Source organism: Podarcis vaucheri (assembly GCF_965113315.1).
Source record: "Podarcis vaucheri genome assembly, chromosome: 12".
In the NCBI taxonomy this organism is placed as follows: Eukaryota; Metazoa; Chordata; class Lepidosauria; order Squamata; family Lacertidae; genus Podarcis; species Podarcis vaucheri.
In genome coordinates, this window is record NC_138750.1 from 26,028,441 (window position 1) to 26,050,706 (window position 22,266).

Sequence of the window (22,266 nt, forward strand, 5' to 3'; positions counted from 1 at the left end):
AGATACAGTACTCTGTGTGTGTGTGTTTTAGCGGACAGGAGTGGAAGAGGAGAGGGGCGGGGCGAAGAGGTACCTCGCGCTCTCGCCCCCGCCCGGCCCCATCCGCGCGCCTCGCAGCAGAGGCAGCCGCCGTCGCCGCGCCAGGAGGCGGGGGCGTGTCCGTGGGCGTGGCCTGCTGAGCACGGGCTGAGCGGCCCAGGCGCTGAGGAGGCGGGGCTGCCGAGGGAAGGAGTCGTTGGCGGCGGCGAGGAATAGCAGCGGTGGCCCGTGAGGAGGCGGGGTAGTAGTAGCGGCGGCGGCCTCGCCATGGTTTTCCTCAAACTACGCGAGCAGGTGGGTGCCTCAAGCGCGGCGGCGGCGGCCTTCCCTTCGCCGCCCTCAGCCTTAACGTTTTCTGAGGGGGCGAGTCCCCCTCTTTGGTGAGGGTGACAGGCTGGGGGGCGGGAGAGGCACTATGGCGGCATTAGAGGCGGACGGAGGTGGGTGGGTGGGGATGGCGTGGCCCCGCCGTGGCCCTCTCTCTCTCTCTCAAAGGCTTCCGGCGTGGTGGTGACAGGGTGCGTGTGTGGCTGAGGGAATACGGGCCGGAGGGCGTTGCTTCCCCCCTCCCTTCTCCCCCCCCCCGTGCGCGCGTGTGTGGCGGCAGTGTGCGCGCCCGCCTGCTAGGAAACGGCGGGGGGAGTGGTGTTGCTGCTGCTGCTGCTGCTCACTCCTCCCCACCCCCTTTCCCCTTTACCTCCTGGTATCTCCTGGCTCCTCCTCCTCCTTTCCCAGGTTTACTCTGTGGCTCAGGCCTAACAGGTGGCAGCGAGTCGTTTTTCCTCTCCACCGCCACATTTCTCCTCCTCTCCTTTCCCGGTATACTCGTCTGCTGAGAGGCCCCCCCCCCCCGTCCAGGCACATGCACGCACGCCCCCTTTATTATGCCGTACGGCTCTGCTCGCCAGCTCCCTCCACACACACACACGGCGTATAAAGGTGCGAGCAGACAACACACACACACACATCTCTATATCTGTATATGCATTTCGGCCTTCTGTGCTTGCACCTTTATGTACTCCTCTGCAGGCGGCTGCGCAGATTGGACAAAGTGGTACCCCTTTGCCCTACATGGCCGTGGCTCAAACTGCTGGGAGCACTAGGAAGAGCCATGGTGGGTCTCAGAGCAAACGTCCGCCTAGATGTATCTCTCCCCCCCCCCCGCGTTTCAGTGGGGGCCAACTAGGGGTCTCCGGGAATGCTGCTAATGGGAGCTTTTTCTATTTCTGACATAAAAAAGGGTTTCTTCCATCCCAGTGTCCGATATCGGAGGACCCCGCCAGAAAGAACCATTTAATTTAACATGGACAGTCTGATATCACTCGGTGTTGTACATGCATCTAAGGGGCTCAAATAACATACTGGCGTGCTTTCCAGCCTGATCTATTTAAAATGATACTCATCCTTCTCTCTAGCACTCATGCCCTTAACTCTCTCATATCCTAGTCCATTTTAATATTACATTTGTGGCCCATCACTCAAAGGCCTTGATTTCATGTGGCTTACAAAGGCCCGTTTCATTTTGTTTTCGTCGCAACCCCCTGAGAGAGATCTGGCTGGCTAAAATTTAGTGACTTGTGCTGTCTACACACTATACCTTTAAAACACATGCTTTCCCTCAAATAATTTTCAGCACTGTAGTTTAAGGGCTGGTGGGAATTCTGAGGCGTAAACTACAGTGCCCAGAATTCTTTGAGGGTAGGAGTGTACTTTAAAGGTATACTGTGTGTACACAGCCTTGGCTGTTTTGTGTTGACGTTTGTGGATGAGCAGAGATCTGAACCCAGTCTTTCCTGTTGCTAAGCCAGCATTAATCACCACACTCACTTCTACCACAACAGCCATATCTGTTTCTATAGTTTCCATTTGCAGAACAATATAATTCTATATTCATTTCCTTAGCTGATGTATGAAGGTCAGAAATATCCAAATTTTGCAGTGTTTAAGTACTTGTCTCTCTCTGCCTCCCATTAATGTACCTTTTGTAAAGTTTTTTCCTCAGAAGTTCTTTGCTAGTGGCAAACATTGGCTTGGGTTTTTTCTTGTTAGATTGTAGACTCTTATCTAGATAGATTTGCTACATAGCAAAGATTTTCATTTATCACAGCCATGCTTTTACTGCATATCTCACCACCTCCTTTTCTAGCCTTGACTTGTTGAATGTTGGCTTGCTTATTCAAAGTTGTTACAGCCTTGTGGCCTGATTGCTATATTGCCTTTTAATCTCTAAAATACATGTTTGCAGTATACTAGGGCTCTTTCTAACACTATTCTGCTGATGAACAATTGCTTAGAATATTCCAAGATCTGCTTAATGGTAGGTTTTTGACTTGCTGTTTACAATTTTTCCCTCCCCCACTGTTGTGCAATACACATCCTTACTCATAGGCACGAGAAGTACATAAAATATGGAAAAGCTCCATTGCACACTATTTATGTCTACTCATTCCTTCACTATGTTCTTATTAGCTAAAATCTTACATATATATTTATGGATTTAGAAACCTAAATCTATTTTCATGTTAATGTGCCAATGTAGTGGTAGTGGAAGAATTAGTCCCATTTGGGGGGGGGGTAGAAAATATATAAAATTATACATGAGGTCAGTATAGATTTTAGGCTAATAACTTCATATATTGAATACTGTAATGCGAGCTTTGGAGGTTCAATGGCGCAGGTAGTCAAACCCTGAGGAGTGGGAGGACCTCGGGGAGTTTGATCTGTGTCTCTCATTACCTACCTTCCAGACACTCCTCCCATAACTTTTCTAGCTGGTGAGCCACCTCTGGCACTTCCTCTTGTTATATAGGAGCCTTCATTCCCCTCCACAGGAAGCAACTTGGACTAAATCTGATGCTGCGCTGGAACCCACCCTGCCTCTACCACTAGGACAGGAGAAGGCAGCATGCACAAACCTCACTTTGCCAGCCCACTAAAAGGAGTGCCTATTTGTTTGGGACTCCAGCTGCCTTCCAGACTACATTCTGTGCTCACCCTGTCCTTCAAAAGAAAGGTGCGGGGGCATGTGACTTTCTGGTTCAGCATCTTAGCCCACAAACTAGCCATGCCTTCCACCTCTCATGTAACTGCTAATCCTTGCAATTTTTGATGTGTCTTCTCTACCATTCTAATCTGAATGCCTTTGGCAAAACTGGAGTCATGAGTTCCAGCTCTGCATCGGTTGGGGAGAGCAAGGACAAATACATAGTATTGTACTTCCTGAACTTGTTCATTTCACAAAAAGCCAGACATTAAACAGTAGGATGGAAGAAACCACCTGAAGTGCTGTTAAGGTACTTGGTGATTGGAACTGCAAAATTCCTGGTATGAAATGGGTATTGGAACTTGTTAACAATTTGATGACATAGTGTAGGTGTACAATGGGTTTAATTGAAAGTAGCAAAAAAGTAGCTCTGTCTGCAAAAGCGTTTCTGCTCCCTGATGGAATTATCTTCCTTCTCTCCCTGCATGCTGTTTTGGGGGTATCTCCTGACCCCTTAGAACTGATTTGGGGTGGCCCTGTTGCACTAGTGGGACCCATTTCACTGGAACCAGCTAGCACAAGTATTTACAGTGGTACCTCGAGTTACAGGCGCTTCAGGTTACAGACGCTTCAGGTTACAGACTCCGCTAACCCAGAAATAGTACCTCAGGTTAAGAACTTTGCTTCAGGATGATTACAGAAATTGCGCAGCGGCGGTGTGGCGGCGGCGGGAGGCCCCATTAGCTAAAGTGGTGCTTCAGGTTAAGAACGGACCTCTGGAACGAATTACGTTCTTAACCTGAGGTACCACTGCAGTTGAATACAGCCGAATTATTTATTTAAATAATTTGTAAACTGCCCACTATTCAACAATACCATGATGCAAAAAAGAAATAAAAAAAGATTTGTAAAGGTGCAGGAGCCTTGTGAGGAAATGAATGTGGCAACTGTACAGAGGAATGGTTGGATGCATACTATCCATTGTTGCTGGTCTGCAGTGCACTGGAAATTGTGTTGAAGAGCTGCCTCAAAAGAGCCTAAAAAGACACAGGGACTGTAATACATAGAATCATAGAGTTGGAATAGACCACAAGGGCCATCGAGTCCAGCCCCCTGCCAAGCAGGAAACACCATCAGAGCACTCCTGACATATGGTTGTCAAGCCTCTGCTTAAAGACCTCCAAAGTAGGAGACTCCACCACACTCCTTGGCAGCAAATTCCACTGTCGAACAGCTCTTACTGTCAGGAAGTTCTTCCTAATGTTTAGGTGGAATCTTCTTTCTTGTAGTTTGGATCCATTGCTCCGTGTCCGCTTCTCTGGAGCAGCAGAAAACAGCCTTTCTCCCTCCTCTATATGACATCCTTTTATATATTTGAACATGGCTATCATATCACCCCTTAACCTCCTCTTCTCCAGGCTAAACATGCCCAGCTCCCTTAGCCGTTCCTCATAAGGCATCGTTTCCAGGCCTTTGACCATTTTGGTTGCCCTCCTCTGGACACGTTCCAGTTTGTCAGTGTCCTTCTTGAACTGTGGTGCCCAGAACTGGACACAGTACTCCAGGTGATGTCTGACCAGAGCAGAATACAGTGGCACTATTACTTCCCTTGATCTAGATGCTATACTCCTATTGATGCAGCCCAGAATTGCATTGGCTTTTTTAGCTGCCGCGTCACACTGTTGGCTCATGTCAAGTTTGTGGTCAACCAAGACTCCTAGATCCTTTTCACATGTACTGCTCTCAAGCCATGTGTCACCCATCTTGTATTTGTGCCAGTCATTTTTTTTGCCCAAGTGCAATACTTTACATTTCTCCCTGTTAAAATTCATCTTGTTTGTTTTGGCCCAGTTCTCTAATCTGTCAAGGTCATTTTGAAGTGTTATCCTGTCCTCTGGGGTGTTAGCCACCCCTCCCAGTTTGGTATCATCTGCAAATTTGATCAGGACGCCCTTGAGTCCATCATCCAAGTCGTTGATAAAGATGTTGAATAAGACCGGGCCCAAGACAGAACCCTGTGGCACCCCACTAGTCACTCTTCTCCAGGATGAAGAGGAACCATTGATGAGCACCCTTTGGGTTCCGTCAGTCAGCCAGTTACAAATCCACTGAGTGGTAGCATAGTCAAGACCGCATTTTACCAGCTTCTTTACAAGAATATCATGGGGCACCTTGTCAAATGCCTTGCTGAAATCAAGGTAGGCTACATCCACTGCGTTCCCTTCATCTACCAGGCTTGTAATTCTGTCAAAAAACGAGATCAGGTTAGTCTGACATGACTTATTTTTCAGAAATCCATGCTGACTATTGGTGATCACAGCATTCCTTTCTAGGTGCTCACAGACTGTTTGCTTAATGATCTGCTCCAGAATCTTCCCTGGTATTGATGTCAGACTGACTGGGCGATAATTATTTGGGTCCTCTCTTTCCCCCTTTTTGAAAATAGGGACAACATTTGCCCTCCTCCAGTCTGCTGGGACTTCGCCTGTTCTCCAGGAATTCTCAAAGATGACTGCCAGTGGTTCTGAGATCACATCTGCCAGTTCTTTTAATACTCTTGGATGCAGTTCATCTGGCCCTGGAGACTTGAATACATCTAAACTAGCCAAGTATTCTTGTACTATCTCCTTAGTTATTCTGGGCTGTGTTTCCTTTGCTGAATCATTTGCTCCAAATTCTTCAGGTCGGACATTGTTTTCTTTATCGGAGAAGACTGAGGCAAAGAAGGCATTGAGGAGTTCAGACCTTTCTGTGTCCCCTGTTTGCATTTCACCATCTTCTCCTCTGAGTGACCCCACTGTTTCTTTGTTCTTCCTTTTGCTACGGACATACCCATAAAAGCCTTTTTTGTTGCTTTTAACCTCTCTAGCAAGCCTGAGTTCGTTCTGTGCTTTAGCTTTTCTGACTTTGTGTCTACACGTGCTGGCTATTACCCCACTAACCAGGTCATCAACATTGGTTAGGACCAGATCTAAAATGGCTGTTCCTCTTGTTGCTTTTCCCACTTTCTGGACAATGAAGTTGTCTGCAAGGCCAGTGAGGAATCTGTTTGACCTTATGCTCTTGGTTGAGTTTGACATCCAACAAATATCCAGGTAATTGAAGTCCCCCATTACTAATATCTCCCTTCCTTTTGCATGCTTGGCCATCTGTTCTGGGAAGGCATCATCTATGTCCTCCGTTTGGCTTGGGGATCTATAGTAAACTCCCACAACGAGGTCTCTGTTATTCTTCTCTCCCTTAATTTTGACCCAAATGCTCTCACTTTGGCTTTGAGGTTCTAAATCTTGGATCTCTTCAGAGGTATACACACCCCTGACATATAACGCCACTCCTCCTCCTTTAATGTCTGGTCTGTTTCTCTGAAATAGATTGTATCCCTCCATTATTACATTCCAATCGTGGGACTTATCCCACCAGGTTTCAGTGATGCCTATTATGTCATATTTAGTTTGCTGTACCAAGAGCTCAAGCTCATCTTGTTTATTTCCCATGCTTTGCGCATTAGTGTACAGACATTGAAGTCAATTAATCATTCCCCCGTGTCTCTTATTTAAGGATTTTTTCCTCCCACCACTAGGTCTGCGTGCTGTTTGCTCCATTTGGTCTATGACATTTGGATGATCATCTTCATCAATTGATAGACTCCTACCTTCAGGAGCACTGTCTCCCTCCCCCACATTAGTCAGTTTAAAGCCCTCCTGATGAGGTTTCTGAGATTTTTGGTAAAAACATTCCTCCCAACCGTTGTGAGGTGCAGCCCATCGCTTGCCAGAAGTCCATCTTCAAGAAACTGCAGTCCGTGATCTAAGAATCCAAACCGTTCCTGTTTACACCATTTGCGAAGCCAGCTGTTCACTTCCACTATTTTTCCCTCTCTCCCTGGGCCACGTCGTTCAACTGGGAGGACAGATGAGATGACAATTTGTGCATTTAATTGCTTCAATTTCCTGCCCAGAGCCTCGTAGTCTCTTTTGATCTTCTGGAGGCTATTGCTTGCAATGTCATTGGTTCCCACATGAACCAAGAGGAAGGGGTATTTGTCAGTGGGTTTTATGATTCCTTGCAGTCGTTCAGCTACATCTTGGATCTTAGCCAGCTCCATAGGTGGTAATGAGCAACTGAGAGAAAGTGGTTCCAGCTCGGTTCTTATTCCTCAGCCATACTCTCCGCACTCTTCTTCTGTTAGGAGAAGGACGGAGGGTTGAGAAAATGGTCACTCAACTCAAGGAATTACAAGGCAGTGCTGCTTGCACTTTTTGTTTCTGCTCTGTGTGCCCAGTTTGTGGTCCTGTAGGTGAAAAGTTGGAGTGGTGAGCTAGGTGTTCATTAATAATCAGCTGATCCGAATGTCCCCACCTAGGCATGAGCCCCACCTCCTTTTCTGTGCAACACTATTAATGGTTAAAAGTGAAGTGCCTGCCAGTCAGGGTCAGCCTTTCTGCTTAATTCATACTGAACATGCATATGAGAGAGGCCCCCTACCTCCTATGGAAGGAGGAAGGTTTGACTAGCCAGTGCTATTTTTAATAGAAAGTTGATAATGAGATGTGATGATGATGCATTCATTTATAGCAGTCTTCATTTGAACCTGTGCATCCCCAGAGCAGAATAAGAAAGTCATTTTGGGTGTTTGTGTCTTGGGACCCTGGGAAAGTGTATCTATCTATAAGCAGGGCTTTTTTTCAGCTGGAACTCACCAGAACTCAGTTCCAACACCTCTCTGGCACCATTGCTATTATAAGAGAACAAGGGAGGCATTCATGGTGAGTTCCAGCACCTCTTTTTCCAGAAAAATAGCACTGCCTATAAGGGTTCTATACTTATACAGGTGGCGACCATTTTGTATGCGTTCAATTGGTGCGCTACTGGTGGAATGGGGAGTTTTTGGCCCCGGAATAGGGTTGGAATGGGGCGGACGCGGGGTGGGCTTATGGTAGGTTTACATGTGCTCCATTAATGCATACAATGATCCAGAATGCAACTCCCATGCAAATGGGGGCATGCCTGTATAGTAAATTTTTAGCTTTCACTTCATCACTGATCTTAGAGGGAGTTACAAATGATAAAAACCTCTAAGCTCTTAAGCAAGTCAGTATAACCTCTGAAAAGATATATTATAGAGTACTTAATTGCTGAAGGATTAATTGAGTTCTGTTATCCTATAAAAGCCTGGATGACTAGGTACATTTTCAGTTGGTGTCAAAAAGCAAAGTGAGCAATATGTTGTTATATTCGGAGGCTGAGCTTATGCAAAATGCTCTGTCGTCAAGGGCCCTTTCCTTATCTTTCCTATTACCAGTATTCTACCTCTTGTGCTCTTGGTGTAAAAGGTGGTTAGACTGATACATGCATCCTTATAATTTTAACTATGCATTCCGTGGCAGGGGTTTATATGTTGGCAGTAGTCTGCCATGATTCTTTGCAGTGTAAGTTAGAATCCTGTCCTGTTTGCTGTAGAAGTAGAGTGGGAGGAAATGGGACCAGTGTTTGCTTTCCTGAAATGTAGCTGATGGACTTGCTACAAACTTTAATTTAATTAAACTATAAGTTTAAATGTAAACTTTAGTTGTGCTTTCTATATACTGTTTACACTGTACATTTGTATGGACTGGGAGTTGATTTTTGTTGATCTTTGAAAGCATGGAAGCAGTTAATGCATAAACTCTAGAATTCAGGGGGCTGAGAATTTCTGTTTTGGGTGGTTTCATGCTCCATTGTTATGACTTGAAGTTCTCTTTCCCTTCCCACATTCAGTCTGCAGCAGGGGTGTCAAACATAAATGTGTTGCAAGACTAAATTCCTTGCTCAGGAGCTACACCCAGAATTTTGCAACAGAAATATCAGTTTCACCTGCTTCCAACCAATTAGACATTTTTCTTCAAATAAACACTAAAAAGACTTCTTGCTTCTTAAAACATTTACAGTGGTACCTCAGGTTAAGTACTTAATTTGTTCTGGAGGTCCGTACTTAATCTGAAACTGTTCTTAACCTGAAGACCACTTTAGCTAATGGGGCTGCTGCGCCGCCGGAGCACGATTTCTGTTCTCATCCTGAAGCAAAGTTCTTAACCTGAAGCACTGTTTCTGGGTTAGCAGAGTCTGTAACCTGAAGTGTATGTAACCTGAGGTACCACTGTATAGCATGAATACAAGCAGAATGTGTGTATATAAACAGAATTGTCTTGCTTTGCCCTCAAGAATTAAGCTTCAGTAATGTAGCTGCCTTGAAGATCAAATATTTTCCACCCATCGTCCCACAAAAGTTAGGCTTCTGTCAATGCTGTGTGAGAAATGAGTATTCATCCTCATATTCCACATCCCCAGATAATCACCAGCACTTAGGTTTAGAACAGGGGTCGGCAAGGCTTACCGGGCATAGGCCGGATCACTCCCGCAGAGATCCTCCGTGGGCTGGACTGGCACAGTGCGACACTGGAAATTGCATCTGCGCATGTCCGTGGCGCTGGAAATCGCTTCTGAGCATGCCCAGATGCCAAAAATTGCACCTGCGCAGAAGCAATTTCCGGCATCTGGGCATGCACAGAAGCAATTTTTGGAGCCACAGAAGAGAGTCGCTGCGCTGCTTTAGCGCAGCGCATGGGGACTTGCTGAGCGGGCGGCTCGGTTCGGGAGCAGCTCATGGACCGGTTAAGAAATCCTCATGGGCCACTTCCGGTCCATGGGCCTTAGGTTGCTGACCTCTGGTTTAGAAGGTTACAGTAAGTAGAACTCAAAATTGGCAGAATTCCCCTGACAGGGCTATATATGCTTTGTCCCATGCCTTCCTCACTTGCTTTAGGATTTCCTTTTTGCAGTAGTACACCCCCTTGTACTGCTAGGTTCTGTATGCCATGGGTGGTGTATGCAATGGCCTGATCTGGTTTTCCTTGGTGGTCAGTCCCAGTCTTTCACTGGTGGCAGCACTGCCACTTGGAAGATAAAGTGTGCAGAGCTCCAGCAATTGTGATTTCTCATAATTGACACTGAGCAAAGGGGTTTCCAGTCTCTCCACCCAATCCAGTGGCATAGTGGGTATGCAAATGTACCCTCCCCCATCTAATTGATCATCTAATAAGTGGGAGAGGGAGCAATTGTCTTTCTAATCACAGCAGTTTTTCTCCCTGCCACTGCCTCCTGGATTTCTGTAGGGTGGAATTGTAGTGTTGGAAGGGACCAACTCCCTGGCCATCCAACCTCTGCTTAAAAACCTCCAAGGAAGGAATGTCTGCCACTGTTGCACAGTCAAACAGCTCTTACTGTCAGAAAGTTGTTCTCATGTTTAATCAGAATCTCCTTTCTTGTAACTTGGATCCATTGGTCGTAGCCTTCGGAGAGGAGATAACAAGCTTGCTCCATGTGATAGCCTTATAGATGGTTATCCTATTTCTCTCAGTCTCCCCATTACCAGGCTCATGAGGGGAAGAGATCAAAAACTTCCAATTTTGGTTTTGAATGAACATTGTTGCATAATACATCCAAACTTGGAAACTCTGGTTTATTCTAACTGGTTACTGCAAGAAAACCAGGAAGAAGTATTAGTTTCAGATGCAACAGACAGTTTGATTAATTGGGCCATGTGAGACCCCCGGGTTTACTGTGTCAGGTCTGCTAATGCTAAACCATGGGTGCTGATCCTTTTTTTCTGTTGAGGACTGCATCCTCTTGGTGGTAATCTGTTGGGAGCTGTTTGCTGGTAGTGAATGGGATTGCTGCCAGGTGTAGGCATGGCCTGAGCCAACAATAGGTAGAGCCATCCATTTTCTCTCTAATGCTCCTCACCATGCAGGCTGCTCAGAGTGGAACAGATTGCTTTTATAGTAGGTCTGAACTAATTACTTGGAATGGAATTTCCCTCCTTCCATGATTCCATCCATTTTGCTTTGCCCTCCTTTCCTTTGTGAGTTTTCGTTAGTATAATGAAACTAGGTTGCAGGTTACAGGTTGTACACCTGAGTGCTAAATTATGATCTGAACTGGACCAATATGTCCTTATAGCCCATTTGTACTGGGAGATCTTCACTTGGTCGCTGTTGGCCAATAGCCAGGTGCAAAATGCCCCTGTCTAATTTTGAACACCTGTCTAAAATCTACGTGTAACTGTGGAGTGGCATCATCCAGTGTTTGGGACTGCTTTGTTTTCAGTATGCTGATGGCATTCAGCTCTATCTCTCCTTTTAATCTTCAGGCAGTGAGTCAGTGGATGTGTTGAATTGATGCCTGGCTTCATTAGTGAACTGGATGAAGGCCAGTTAACTGAAGCTCAATCCTGACAAGCAATGGTGCTGTTAGTAGCTGGTTCTTCTTACTGGATGAGGTTGTGCTCCCCCTGAAGGACTAGGTTTGTAGTTTGTGGGTTCTCCTGCATCTTATCACTGCTTTCTATTCCTTAATCACAAGGATGCTGGCCTGGTATGCATTACCAAGATAGGGGAGCATATCTTACCCAGCAGCATCAACCCAGGCTAGAGGGTCTGGGAGCTGGGGCTGCTGTGAGTGCTCTGATGGAGGACTTTTGGTGGTTCCCCATACCACTGAGATTCAGCTGGCCCATCAGAAAGGACCATTTGTTTAGTGTGGCAGACCCTGCCCGGTGGAACTCCCTACCAGCAGCCGTTGGTGACAGCCATCCTTACTTTCATTAAGACGTCTCTTGGAGACTTTCATATTTGGACAGGCCTTTGCAACATGAACTTCCTTTTTAATCCTGTCATAATTTAATGATGTTTTAAATTATGCTTATGGATATCATTTTTGATGTTGTATTCCACCTTGCTATATTTTTTATTGAAAGTGTGGCTTATAAATTCATTCATATACTGTATATGAGAACACAAACTTGGGACTTGAGGGCATGCTTTTTCTGCTTTAGAGCACCTTTGCCTTCAAACTATGTATGCTTCAATGTATGCTTTATTAGTCAAGGTAACCATGAGAATTACCTTAATCTTACTTAGCATGCCTATTGTTGAAAGTCACAACACTTATGGTCTTTCTATTAAGCTTTAGCTGTGGTAATATGATACTTACACATTCTAACCTTGGCAAGTAGAACAGAGCCAATCCGGCTTTTCTGCCTGCTCGAGAAACTTGTTTTATTTTACTTCTATAAAACCACCAACAACAATTTTGAGGGCGTCTCCCTCTTCACACCTTATGTTTTTCAAGTTGTGCTTTTAAAATGTGCTCATGACCAAAATTTCTATATGTGTATATGTAGCTGTGCATAGGATACTGGATAGGGAACAGAGATCATATCCTCTGTGCCTATTTGGTTTCAGTGGGCTTATGGCATGCTGGATATCTGAGCCCTGCCCCTTTTAAAACGGTTAGAGTTATTTGACTTCACTTACATTCCATTGAAATCATTGTGGGAAGTTAAATCATGACTAATTTAAGTCCCACTGATTTCATTGAACTAAGTACAGCTTAGTCTGGAGCTATTCCCTTATCTGCTGTGTGCTTTCACTTTTTTTTTTTAAATCTTGCTGTTTCTGTTTTTAAATTGCATTGATTGAGCACTATCTTAGGCATTCTCACCTTGATGCCATGTTAAATTTCAATTTGCATAATACATGGTGATTGTAATGTTTTCCAGTTGTAAATAACCTGTATTACATTTCAAAAGTTTGAGTTTTAGCTTTAGTTGGTAACAGTATTAAGTTATTTAAATTGTATTTGCATTGCAATAATTGTATGCTGCTTTACATTACTATACATAGGTTAACACCTCCTCCATTGCAGTAAATTCAATACATATGGCATAATTTGTCTTTTTTGTTGTTGCATCATGCAGAATGCATTTGTATTTATTGATAAACTTAATGCTTGATTCTAAATGGTAGTAATTATAAAAGAAGCTTTTCTTGTCCCTTTTCAATATGGCTTTTTAGAATTTTTATATAGCTATTTTAACTGGAGAGTCAAACCAATGAATTCTTTTGTTTGGTTCCAATTTGATTTTGAGTGAAGTTGCTGTGATTCAAGGCAGTAAGGGTTTCAGCAGCTAGTTCAGAACACTTCTGGAGCTGGTTGAGTCTGGTTCACATAGGAAAGTAAATACAATTCACACTACAATGCTATTTCACTAAGTGGAGTGGTACAATTAGTTGAAAGCCATAACCGACAAGTACTTTGAAGCATGCATAAAAAAACCTAGAACATCCAGTATCATAATCATAACCATAACATGCTCTTATTTTGTACTATTTTGCTTCCTGCTTCACAACTCTTTAAGAAGACAGAACATAAGCCAAGACAAAGACAAAAATATGTGAAAAACTGTACCTTCCTCATTCATTCTGGATGGGGCAGTGAATGTGCTACTTTAAAAAAAAGTTGAAACCTTATTCTGAACTGGTAACCCACTTTTTAAGAAAAGGGTACAAGTTCCACAAACTTTCAAATAGTCTTCACATTCAGGAAAAAGCAGTGGTTTAATGTGGTCTTTCCTGCACATAAGAACACCTTGATTTGCATAAGGTTCAGTTTTATCATGATACAAAAAACTGTTTTAAAAGAGTAGAGGTGTGTGTAGTTATTTGCTTCAGATGCAGTTCACATAAGGGTATATTAAAGACTGTATCAATATTGGTTTGTGCTGTACTGTATATATCCTGCAGAGCTTCATAAACATGCAGTTGCCAGTGGCATCGCTATTATAGCCTAGTGACCATTTGCTTGAGCACTTTGTAAGGTAAGGACAGATATTGTCTCTAGGGTTCAGAGGCACCTGGAAACAACAAGATGACTTACTAGTGAGCAAGGTGAATTTGATTTAAATCACTAGTCAGCAAGACTTGATTTAATTTTTTAATTTTTTTACAGAAAGACTCATTCTTGCTGGTATAATCTTAATATTTACAACCAGATGAAGGTTTCATTTTTGGAATAATACATTTTCAGAATAGTTATATTAAAAACTACTGACTTGGTTATACTATTAGAAATACATTGACAGATAATTATAAAATTATTGTGGGGTTTAGTAAGTTAACTGTTTATATTTGGGCAACTTTTCTGCTGTACTTTATTGGAAGGAGAAAAATAATCATTTCCTTAATAACAATTTAAACAATTTATTTAACTAAAACAGTAACATTATAGCATGTGTATCCATGTTTGTTAACTGATGTTAAACAATTTTTTTAAAAAAGCCACACACCTTAGACTGAGTTTTAGCACACATGAAAAACTTAAAACAAATCCTTATTTCTTACTGAATAGCCTGTGGACCAGGGGTCTGCAAACTAAGGCCCGCAGACTGGATGCGGCCTGTCGTGCTCATTAATCTGGCCCCCGAACCTTGCAGACCCTGCCACCTGCTTGGGCAGTCCCCGTGCTAAACTGGCACAGCATGGAGGCCTAGCTGCGCGGGGACTGACTTCTGCGACGCGGCTTCTGATGGGCTGCAGGAAGCTCCTGCAGCCCATCAGAAGCCTGCAGCCCATCAGAAGCCACGGACGCCTCTGGGCAGATGGCGGTGCTGGTGTGGCCTCCGCAGCAACGCTGGCGCGGCCTCCGCACTGCCCCCGCCTCCTCTTGCTTGGCTCTTCCCACTCAGCCGCCTCAGTGAGGAGGAAGCAGTGGCGGCACGGAGGCTGCCTCCACTGCCAGGCCAGTGGTATGGGCTCTGTGCCCCACTGAGACAGAGGACGATGCTGACACTGCCGAAGATGAGGCGGCATTAGTGGCTGTAGTGTGAGTGGCGGCGGCAGGGGGAGTTCCTTTCGGGGGTGCTTTTGGGAGAGGGTGTGTCTGGTCCCCCACAATGTCTGAGGGACAGGGGACCGGACCCCTCCTGAAAAAGTTTGCTGACCCCTGCTTTGGACTATAATGCAAGGCCCTTTCCATTTGGCCTAGGGGGCGGGGCCCAGACTTACCAGCTCTACTAAATAGGCTCCTCATAAGGCTGGAGGAACATTGCTTGGCTATTGTTTTATTGGTTTAATATTCTAAAAACTCCTTTGAGATTTTTATTAAAAATATAAAGTGGTATAGAAATTTTAAAAATAAAATAATTATAATGATAATGTAAATTTAATAGAAAACTATCTTTAGAAGGATTCCCCCCCAAAAGCATATTATTTTAAAAATCCAATTTAAATAAAAAAAATCTGATTTAAATTAAAAAAGCTTATTGTGATGTTTGGGATAAGAGGCTGCTCTTCCCTTGAGCTCTCAATGTGGGAAGGAAGATAGGGTTGGCAGAAGCCACAGATAACAGCTAATTTGTAAATTCAACCACTGTTTGCTCTTGCCCAGGGTTCCCTGAAGCATATATAAGTGAGTGCTGGCATAGGTATAGGATGGAAATATGTGCAGATCATCTCCTTGCCTGACACCCAATGCTATGGGTAATCAGAGGACTGGCTGTGAGCTCTTTAGCCAGGCAGTGATGTAGCTCAATTCCAAGTTGATTCAGAACACATCCACAAACAGGACTTTACCACAGATGATGGAGCTAAACTGGCTTGAATGACTGGGTGGGCAGTGGGGTCTTGACCCAGCTTTGCCCACTTATGTGCTTGATGCAGCACCAGTCTAGGTTAGGCGTGTGGGGTAGCAGACTTGCTGTGGTCCACAAAACTGCTTTTTTATTCATCAGGAAACTTCTCTACACTTAGGTAGGCTATTAGGGCCTTTATCTGACGCTTGGCCAGCAAGACAGACTGGGGATGCTGTTGGTGTACTGCCCACCCTGCTGCCCAACAGCTGAGCTGGTAGAGATGTCCCAAATCTGGTGTCATAGAATCCCAGGACATTGATTGTGGGAAACTTCAATATCCACACCAAGGTTGCCTTGACTGGGCTGGCTTTTGGACTTTGTGCTCTCCAGGGCAACCAGGGGGCTGTCTTATTGGACACAGGGTAGGCCATACCCTTTATTTAGTCTCTGCCTCGGGATGTGAGGGCATGGTTTGGATATTGAGATGGGGGGGTGTTAAAATTATCTACCCCATTGTCACTGACTGCACTATCTGAAGAAGTTTGGAGGGGAGGGAGATTCATTAAGATGATCTGTCTCTGAATACTTACGGAGTTTGGTGGATTCCTCAGTACGATGGGAACTTTTCCAGTGGCCAAAGTTCACTATGGAATAGTGAGACTTGATGGGAATAGTGAGGCCTGATGGGTTCTCAGCATAACTGATCCTTAGTGTCCTGTCTGGCACTGTGAAACCCAGGTTGCTTCCCGAATACCGTATTTTTCGCTCCATAGGTCGTGCCGGACCATAGGGTGCACCTAGTTTTTAGGGGGGGGATAAAGAATATTTTTTTTACTCCCCCCCCTACAGCCACGGGGCCCGAGCTTCCCCAGCCCCCAGAACAGGTCCAGGAGTGGCAGCAAGATTGTGTGCAATCTCGATGCTGCTCCCATATTTTGCGGGGCTGGGGACGGGGAAAGCCCGAGCTTCCCCCAGCCCCCAGAACAGGCTGCTATCCGCAAGCCTTCGGAGCCCAGCGGGAACTCCCGCCGAGCTCAGAAGGCTTGCGGATAGCTGCCTGAAGCCTGCATTCGCTCCATAGGACGTACACACATTTCTCCTTCATTTTTGGAGGGGGAAAAGTGTTTCCTATAGAGCGAAAAATACGGTACATGAGGGAACTCAGGGCAGCCAAACAGACTCAGTGACTACTAGAGTGCAAATTGCATAAGGCTCAGTGTAAAGACAACCAGTCAGGTCATGTATCCACAGCAGGGACCAGAGGAGAAATGACTGCTGGGAGGAGCGCAGAAAGAAGAAATGCCCTGGTCTACTTGCATCAGCACCACCAGGCACCTTCGTCTGTCTCAGCTGCAGCTAAGCATGTCTCTCCCATATCAGTCTCTACAGCCACAGCAGGCACTGTAATTTCCCAACAGTTTGACTTCACCCCCAAAGGTGCACTCTTCCATTGTCTCCCGAGACAGACTGATGCCAACCAAACACAACCTGACACATGATAGAGCACATAATTGCACCTGCCTCATGGAGTGAAAGCAGCAAAGAATATTTCTTTTCCGGCTTTCATTTCATTCTCAAGTTGCTGTTCAGCAGAGCTGTTCTTAGTTGTGCAGGGATTCTTGTTATCTGCCCAAATGTGGCAAATTTGCTAGGTGCTTCAAAGATTAAACTTCGTGTCTCTATATTGTTCTCACAGTGGCCAACCATTACCTATGGGGAGCCTGCCTTCAAGCTTGACATGAGCACAACTGCACTCTGCCTACCAGCAATTCTAGCAGATCTATCCTTGTTCTATAATACATTGTACTCTGATTAATTGAAGGCCAATTTTTATATTTATAAGGATTTGTGGTGAATGAGTGAGAAATACAGTGGTACCTCAGTTTTCAAACACGCCTCAGAAGTTGAACATGCCATGTGGCTTCCACTGAGTGCAAGATCCTGAGGCCTAGCTGTCGGCTATTGAGTTTTTGGTTTTTGAACGTTTCAGAACTCGAATGGTCTTTCAGAAGGGATTACGTTTGTAAACCAAGGTATCACTGTACTTTAAATGTTTATTCTGTGCTGCTTTGCCTCATTTGACCTTACATTATAGTCAGTGTTCGAAATTCCCCAGGCACCAGGCACGTTTTGCGATTGGCATGGGTCCGATTGCAACCATGTGGAGATTTCTGGATGTCAGGTTGGTGACTGACATGTCCATCTGGCTGGTCTCTCTAGCTTTCTTAAGCAAGTAAGATGAAGAGCTTAACTTACTGCATTTATATCCTACCTTTCCCCCCAAGAAGTACATGGTTCACCCCCCCCTTTCTTCGTTAATCCCTACAAAGACCCTGAGCTTCATGGCTGAGTGAGGATTTGAACCCTGATCTCCCAGATCACAGTCTGAAACTCTAACCACTACACCACACTGGCTTCCTAGAGTACTGCTATGTGGCAGCTGTATAAATTAAGTAGGTAAATAAATATGGGGAAAGCAAAATGTCACTTAGAGTCTGAAATACTGTCCTTGAAGCTTGATTTTGTTTTATTCTGGATTGTTTTATTTGATGTTTTAATGTTTGTAAACAGCTTTGAGTTTTAGTCTTTAAAATATAAAGCAGTAGAGAAATGAAAGGAAAGTAATAATAACATTGTAAAAATAGTGAGTAGACATTCCTTGCGGCAACCGTAACTTAGGTTTAAGGTGCCATTTGGCAATTAGCTTATACATCTGAGATTCTAACACTAATATGGCCTGGCATAGATGAGAATGAACAAGTCTTTGCCCATGCACAGAATTCTCTTCATCCTCCATTCTTGTGAGCCATAATTATATCCAAATGCCCCAAATTAAATATAGCTTCTCTATTTCATACAGAATGGGAAACTGTGGTTACCAGTTTTGGAACAAGCAAGGGTCTAAAACCATATTCAGAACATTGTTTAAGGTCCTCTCTTGATCCAAACCATAGTTTTCTGGCTAATGAATTCCTGGTTTACTTGCGACTTACACAAAGGAAGGAGCAAGGAAGCTACTTGCTTGGGGGTGGGGGTGTTATTCTCTGCTTAATAAGCTGGTATACATTCATCCAAATGCAGCTAATATGCCATCAAGGAAATATTTTATTTTTGTATTTCATTATAATTCTCTATCTTTGCAAGGTTTGTCTGTGAACTGATATTGCATAATTAACAGAGACAGATCTATGTCAAAGTTCCGCATAGGACTAATTCATTTAAAAACATTGTGACTGTGCGATGAACATCAAGTATTGAGGGAAATTGCAGAGTTGCAAATCTACTGAAAAAATCAGGGGTGTACTACTACATGCTATTGCTTGCTCTTCCATAATCTGCTTACTTAATAACTGTGGTTGTGGAGTCTCTTGACAAAGGATAGTGTTTGCCTAGTGGAGCATGTAGCTACAGTAGGAAAAACCAGTTATCTATAGAGCTTTAAAGATCAAATTTCATCAAAAATATTATTCCAAATTAATACTCAGCAGACAACTTGTTCATCTTGGAAATATATGAATTAGTTTTCACCAGTATTGCTGTTTGAGTGGGAGTGAGTAAGATAAATTATTAGATAAACTCTGCTAATGCTCAGCATTTGACACCTGATTCTTTGGCATGTTAGATTCTGCTGCAACAGTTGTATAAGAATGTTTTATGTTATGCTTAACAAAATCTCATGCAAGAATGGTCTGTATTTCTACCACACATGTCCAGTGCAATTTATCATAGTTGTGTATTGCATGACAGCAATTTAACTGCTCTAGTCATTTGTAGCATGCTCATTACTGTGATCTTCGAGTTGTCAATCACTGTTTGAAACTCTGTGCCAGCCAATCACATGAAGTACTTTTACTATTGGGAGACCTGGTAATAAGCGGCTTTCAGAGTTTGTGCTTTTATTCTCAATAACTGTTATGAAGCGTAACATAATTAGTAAGTATTGATACTTAACCCATTTTTCTTTAAAGTTGTGCACTTAAATATAGTGAGAAACATTTTTCTCCAAGAGTGTCAATGAACATATAGGTTTGTGTCTTGAGTTTTATTAGATTTTCATCTCTCTCCGAGTCTTGTAGTTCATTCAGACGAAAAGGAGGTGTCTTTTGCCTTTTACTGTGCTCTACAAAATATTTTATTTATCTGTAAGTTTGCATCACCTTCTCCTTTCTTCTCTAGCAAAAATTTCAGTGAAATCTATTAAATATTGTGGCCCTCAAAATCTAAAGTCAAATAGATTTGTCAAATTGAAATTAGTGAATTTAATTGTGATCAACATTAGTTTGAATAAAGCTCATAACCCTTTACTTAATTTTGACATAGCTAACATTTGGAAAAAGACTCAGCAAATCAGCAGTCTCAGTAACCTTTATGGTAAAAAAAATAAAAAATGAAGTCAACACTATCTTAATAGTTGAGTTTACATAGCACAGACTTGACCTGTGATTTGAGCTGAAGAAGGAAGTTTCTTGGGTGTCTCTCTCTTTGGATTCACTTTATGCTTCTATCACATCCTTGATGTTATCCTAGACAAGCTTTCTCCACTCCAGTGATTTCCAAGTGTTTTGGACTCCTATCTCCCTATCAGTCCCAGTCTGGAGGTCTGGCATGATGGGAGTTGTACTCCAAAACATCTAGAGGGTGGCAGGTTGGGAAAATCTGTCCAAGACAGTGGCATTTGCCAAGCAGGTTGCTGTAGCCTAGAGCAGCTTTCTGTCAATTACATGTTGGAGGATATGGCCATGCCACATTGAATCATGCTTTCATAACTTCCAGGCTTAACAATTGTAATATGTTTTATGAAGGGCTGACCTTGAGAAAAATGATCCAGATGCTTCAGCTGCTGCAAAATGCTGCAGCCTATCTCCCTTTAAATGAGACTTTGCAGCCTTGGATTTGCCAACTGCACATGCTACTAGCATGCTTCTGAGCCAAAACCAAGGTGCTGGTTTCAACTTATAAATATCTACAAACATGGGATACACATACTTTAGAGACCACATTTCTCTATAGCCACCTTCTCACAATCTTTGTTTCTGAAATTGGGTCCTGCTTCAATCTGATTGTGCAAAATAGTCCCTTTGAAGCAGCGCCTGAGACTGGGAATATGCACCTGATACTTAGGAATTATTTCTCTGCCATTGCATTTCAAAAGAGAAATCCTTAGTCTAGTTTAAAAAAACCAAAACATACCATGAACAGGCACCTCAAAAGCATACTTTATTAAAGAAGTTGCAGTGGCATTATTCTCTTTGGTTTGAGACTGGATAAAGTAATGACTGTACAGACTTGCTGTAGCCTTAGAACAGAAATGGGGAACCTCTGGTCTCCAAGATGTTGGAGTACAGCTCCCTAACAACACCTTGAGAGCTATGTCTGTGCCCTGGGGGGGGGGGGGGGAGGATGCATGCAGTGTTCTAGTGCCTTGTGTAATTGCCATGTGTGCCTTCAACATTTAAATAAAATAGATTTAAACTACAGTAGTGGTAGACTCGTGTATGATTCTTTAAAATAGCATTTGTTACAAGTAAAATAATATTTAATGTATGCAATAAAACTGATTTAAAATGCAGCTTTAAACTTAAACCTTATTTTGTCTCTTCTACTCCCCTCCCAAATTACTTCCCCCCCATATGCTTTTCTCTAAGTAGATCTTGTTGGGTTGGGGGACATGAAGCAGGGGATCAGCACTGCCTCCTGTTCCTTTTCTTTCCTCTTCATACTACATATGGTGGTTCTGCATCCACATTTTAGTTAACAATAAGACTTTGCTTTTGGTTTTCAAACCGTGTTTTCTTTTTGTATTGTGCCACCATGTGGCTCAACTATAAACTACTGTCATGTAAGCTAAATAAAAATAAAGGAATGTGATATTACATGTAAACTGTTTGGAGTAAATGCTGGTAACTGAATTGATGGACTAGTTTCTCTAACTGCTGAAAATGGGTTTTTCTAAAGTACTTGTTGGCTGATCAGTAATTGTTCAGACTAGTCAGAACTGCATTATGAAAGCTCTTGGAAAGTCCCTTTTTAGCAAATTTGGGTTCTTATATTACAGAATTTAACATTGGTTTCTGCAGTATCCTTTAATTTCCTGTTGTTTCATACTATTGTTGAAAAGAACCTAGAAATGTAACTTTAACTGTTGCAATTCCCCCCACCCCATCAGTTTAGCTACACAAGTCTATATCTGCAGATGCATTTGGATTTCTGTTTTGGATTAACTTCATTTTATTGTATCATCTGAACTTTTGTTTGACGTTAGTTTGTTTTTACAAGCCATAGTTAAGATTATGGTCTAGGTTCAAATATAACAAGCTGCAGTTAATTGAAAATGGAAGTGAAAGCTTCCAAACTGCTTTTCATACGCATGCAAAAGGAGGAGTGAGGATGAGGATGAGGAAGCATGTTAACCTATGGCTTGCTGCAAGTTGTTCTTGTAAGGTTAACTGGTTGTTTAGGGTTACATCTGAATGAGGCTATAATGTTAGAGTTAATTCCCCTGATAGCCTAATGCTAATCTTGGAATTTATATACCTTGGCTCAGGGGTCAGCAAACTTATTCAGCAGGGGGCCAGTCCACTGTCCCTCAGACCTTGTGGGGGGCCGGACCATATTTTTAATAATAATAATAATAATAATAATAATAATAATAATAAAACGAATTCCTATGCCCTACAAATAACCTGGAGGGACGCGGGTGGCACTGTGGGTAAAACCTCAGCGCCTAGGGCTTGCCGATTGTATGGTCGGCGGTTCGAATCCCCGCGGCGGGGTGAGCTCCCGTCCTTCGGTCCCA

At 43.4% G+C, this 22,266-nt stretch overlaps 1 protein-coding gene across 1 annotated transcript in view; it reads left to right on the plus strand.

The window, feature by feature from the left end:
• Positions 1 to 169: 169 nt before the first annotated feature.
• ANKRD28 (ankyrin repeat domain 28) overlaps positions 170 to 22,266 on the plus strand; it is a gene marked incomplete at its 3' end in the record, with an annotated part of 88,082 nt that continues 65,985 nt past the window's right edge. The window contains exon 1 of the mRNA XM_082193319.1: positions 170 to 333. Coding sequence (XP_082049445.1) covers positions 307 to 333 — 27 coding nt within the window. The 5' untranslated portion in view covers positions 170 to 306. The remainder of the gene's footprint in view (positions 334 to 22,266) is intronic.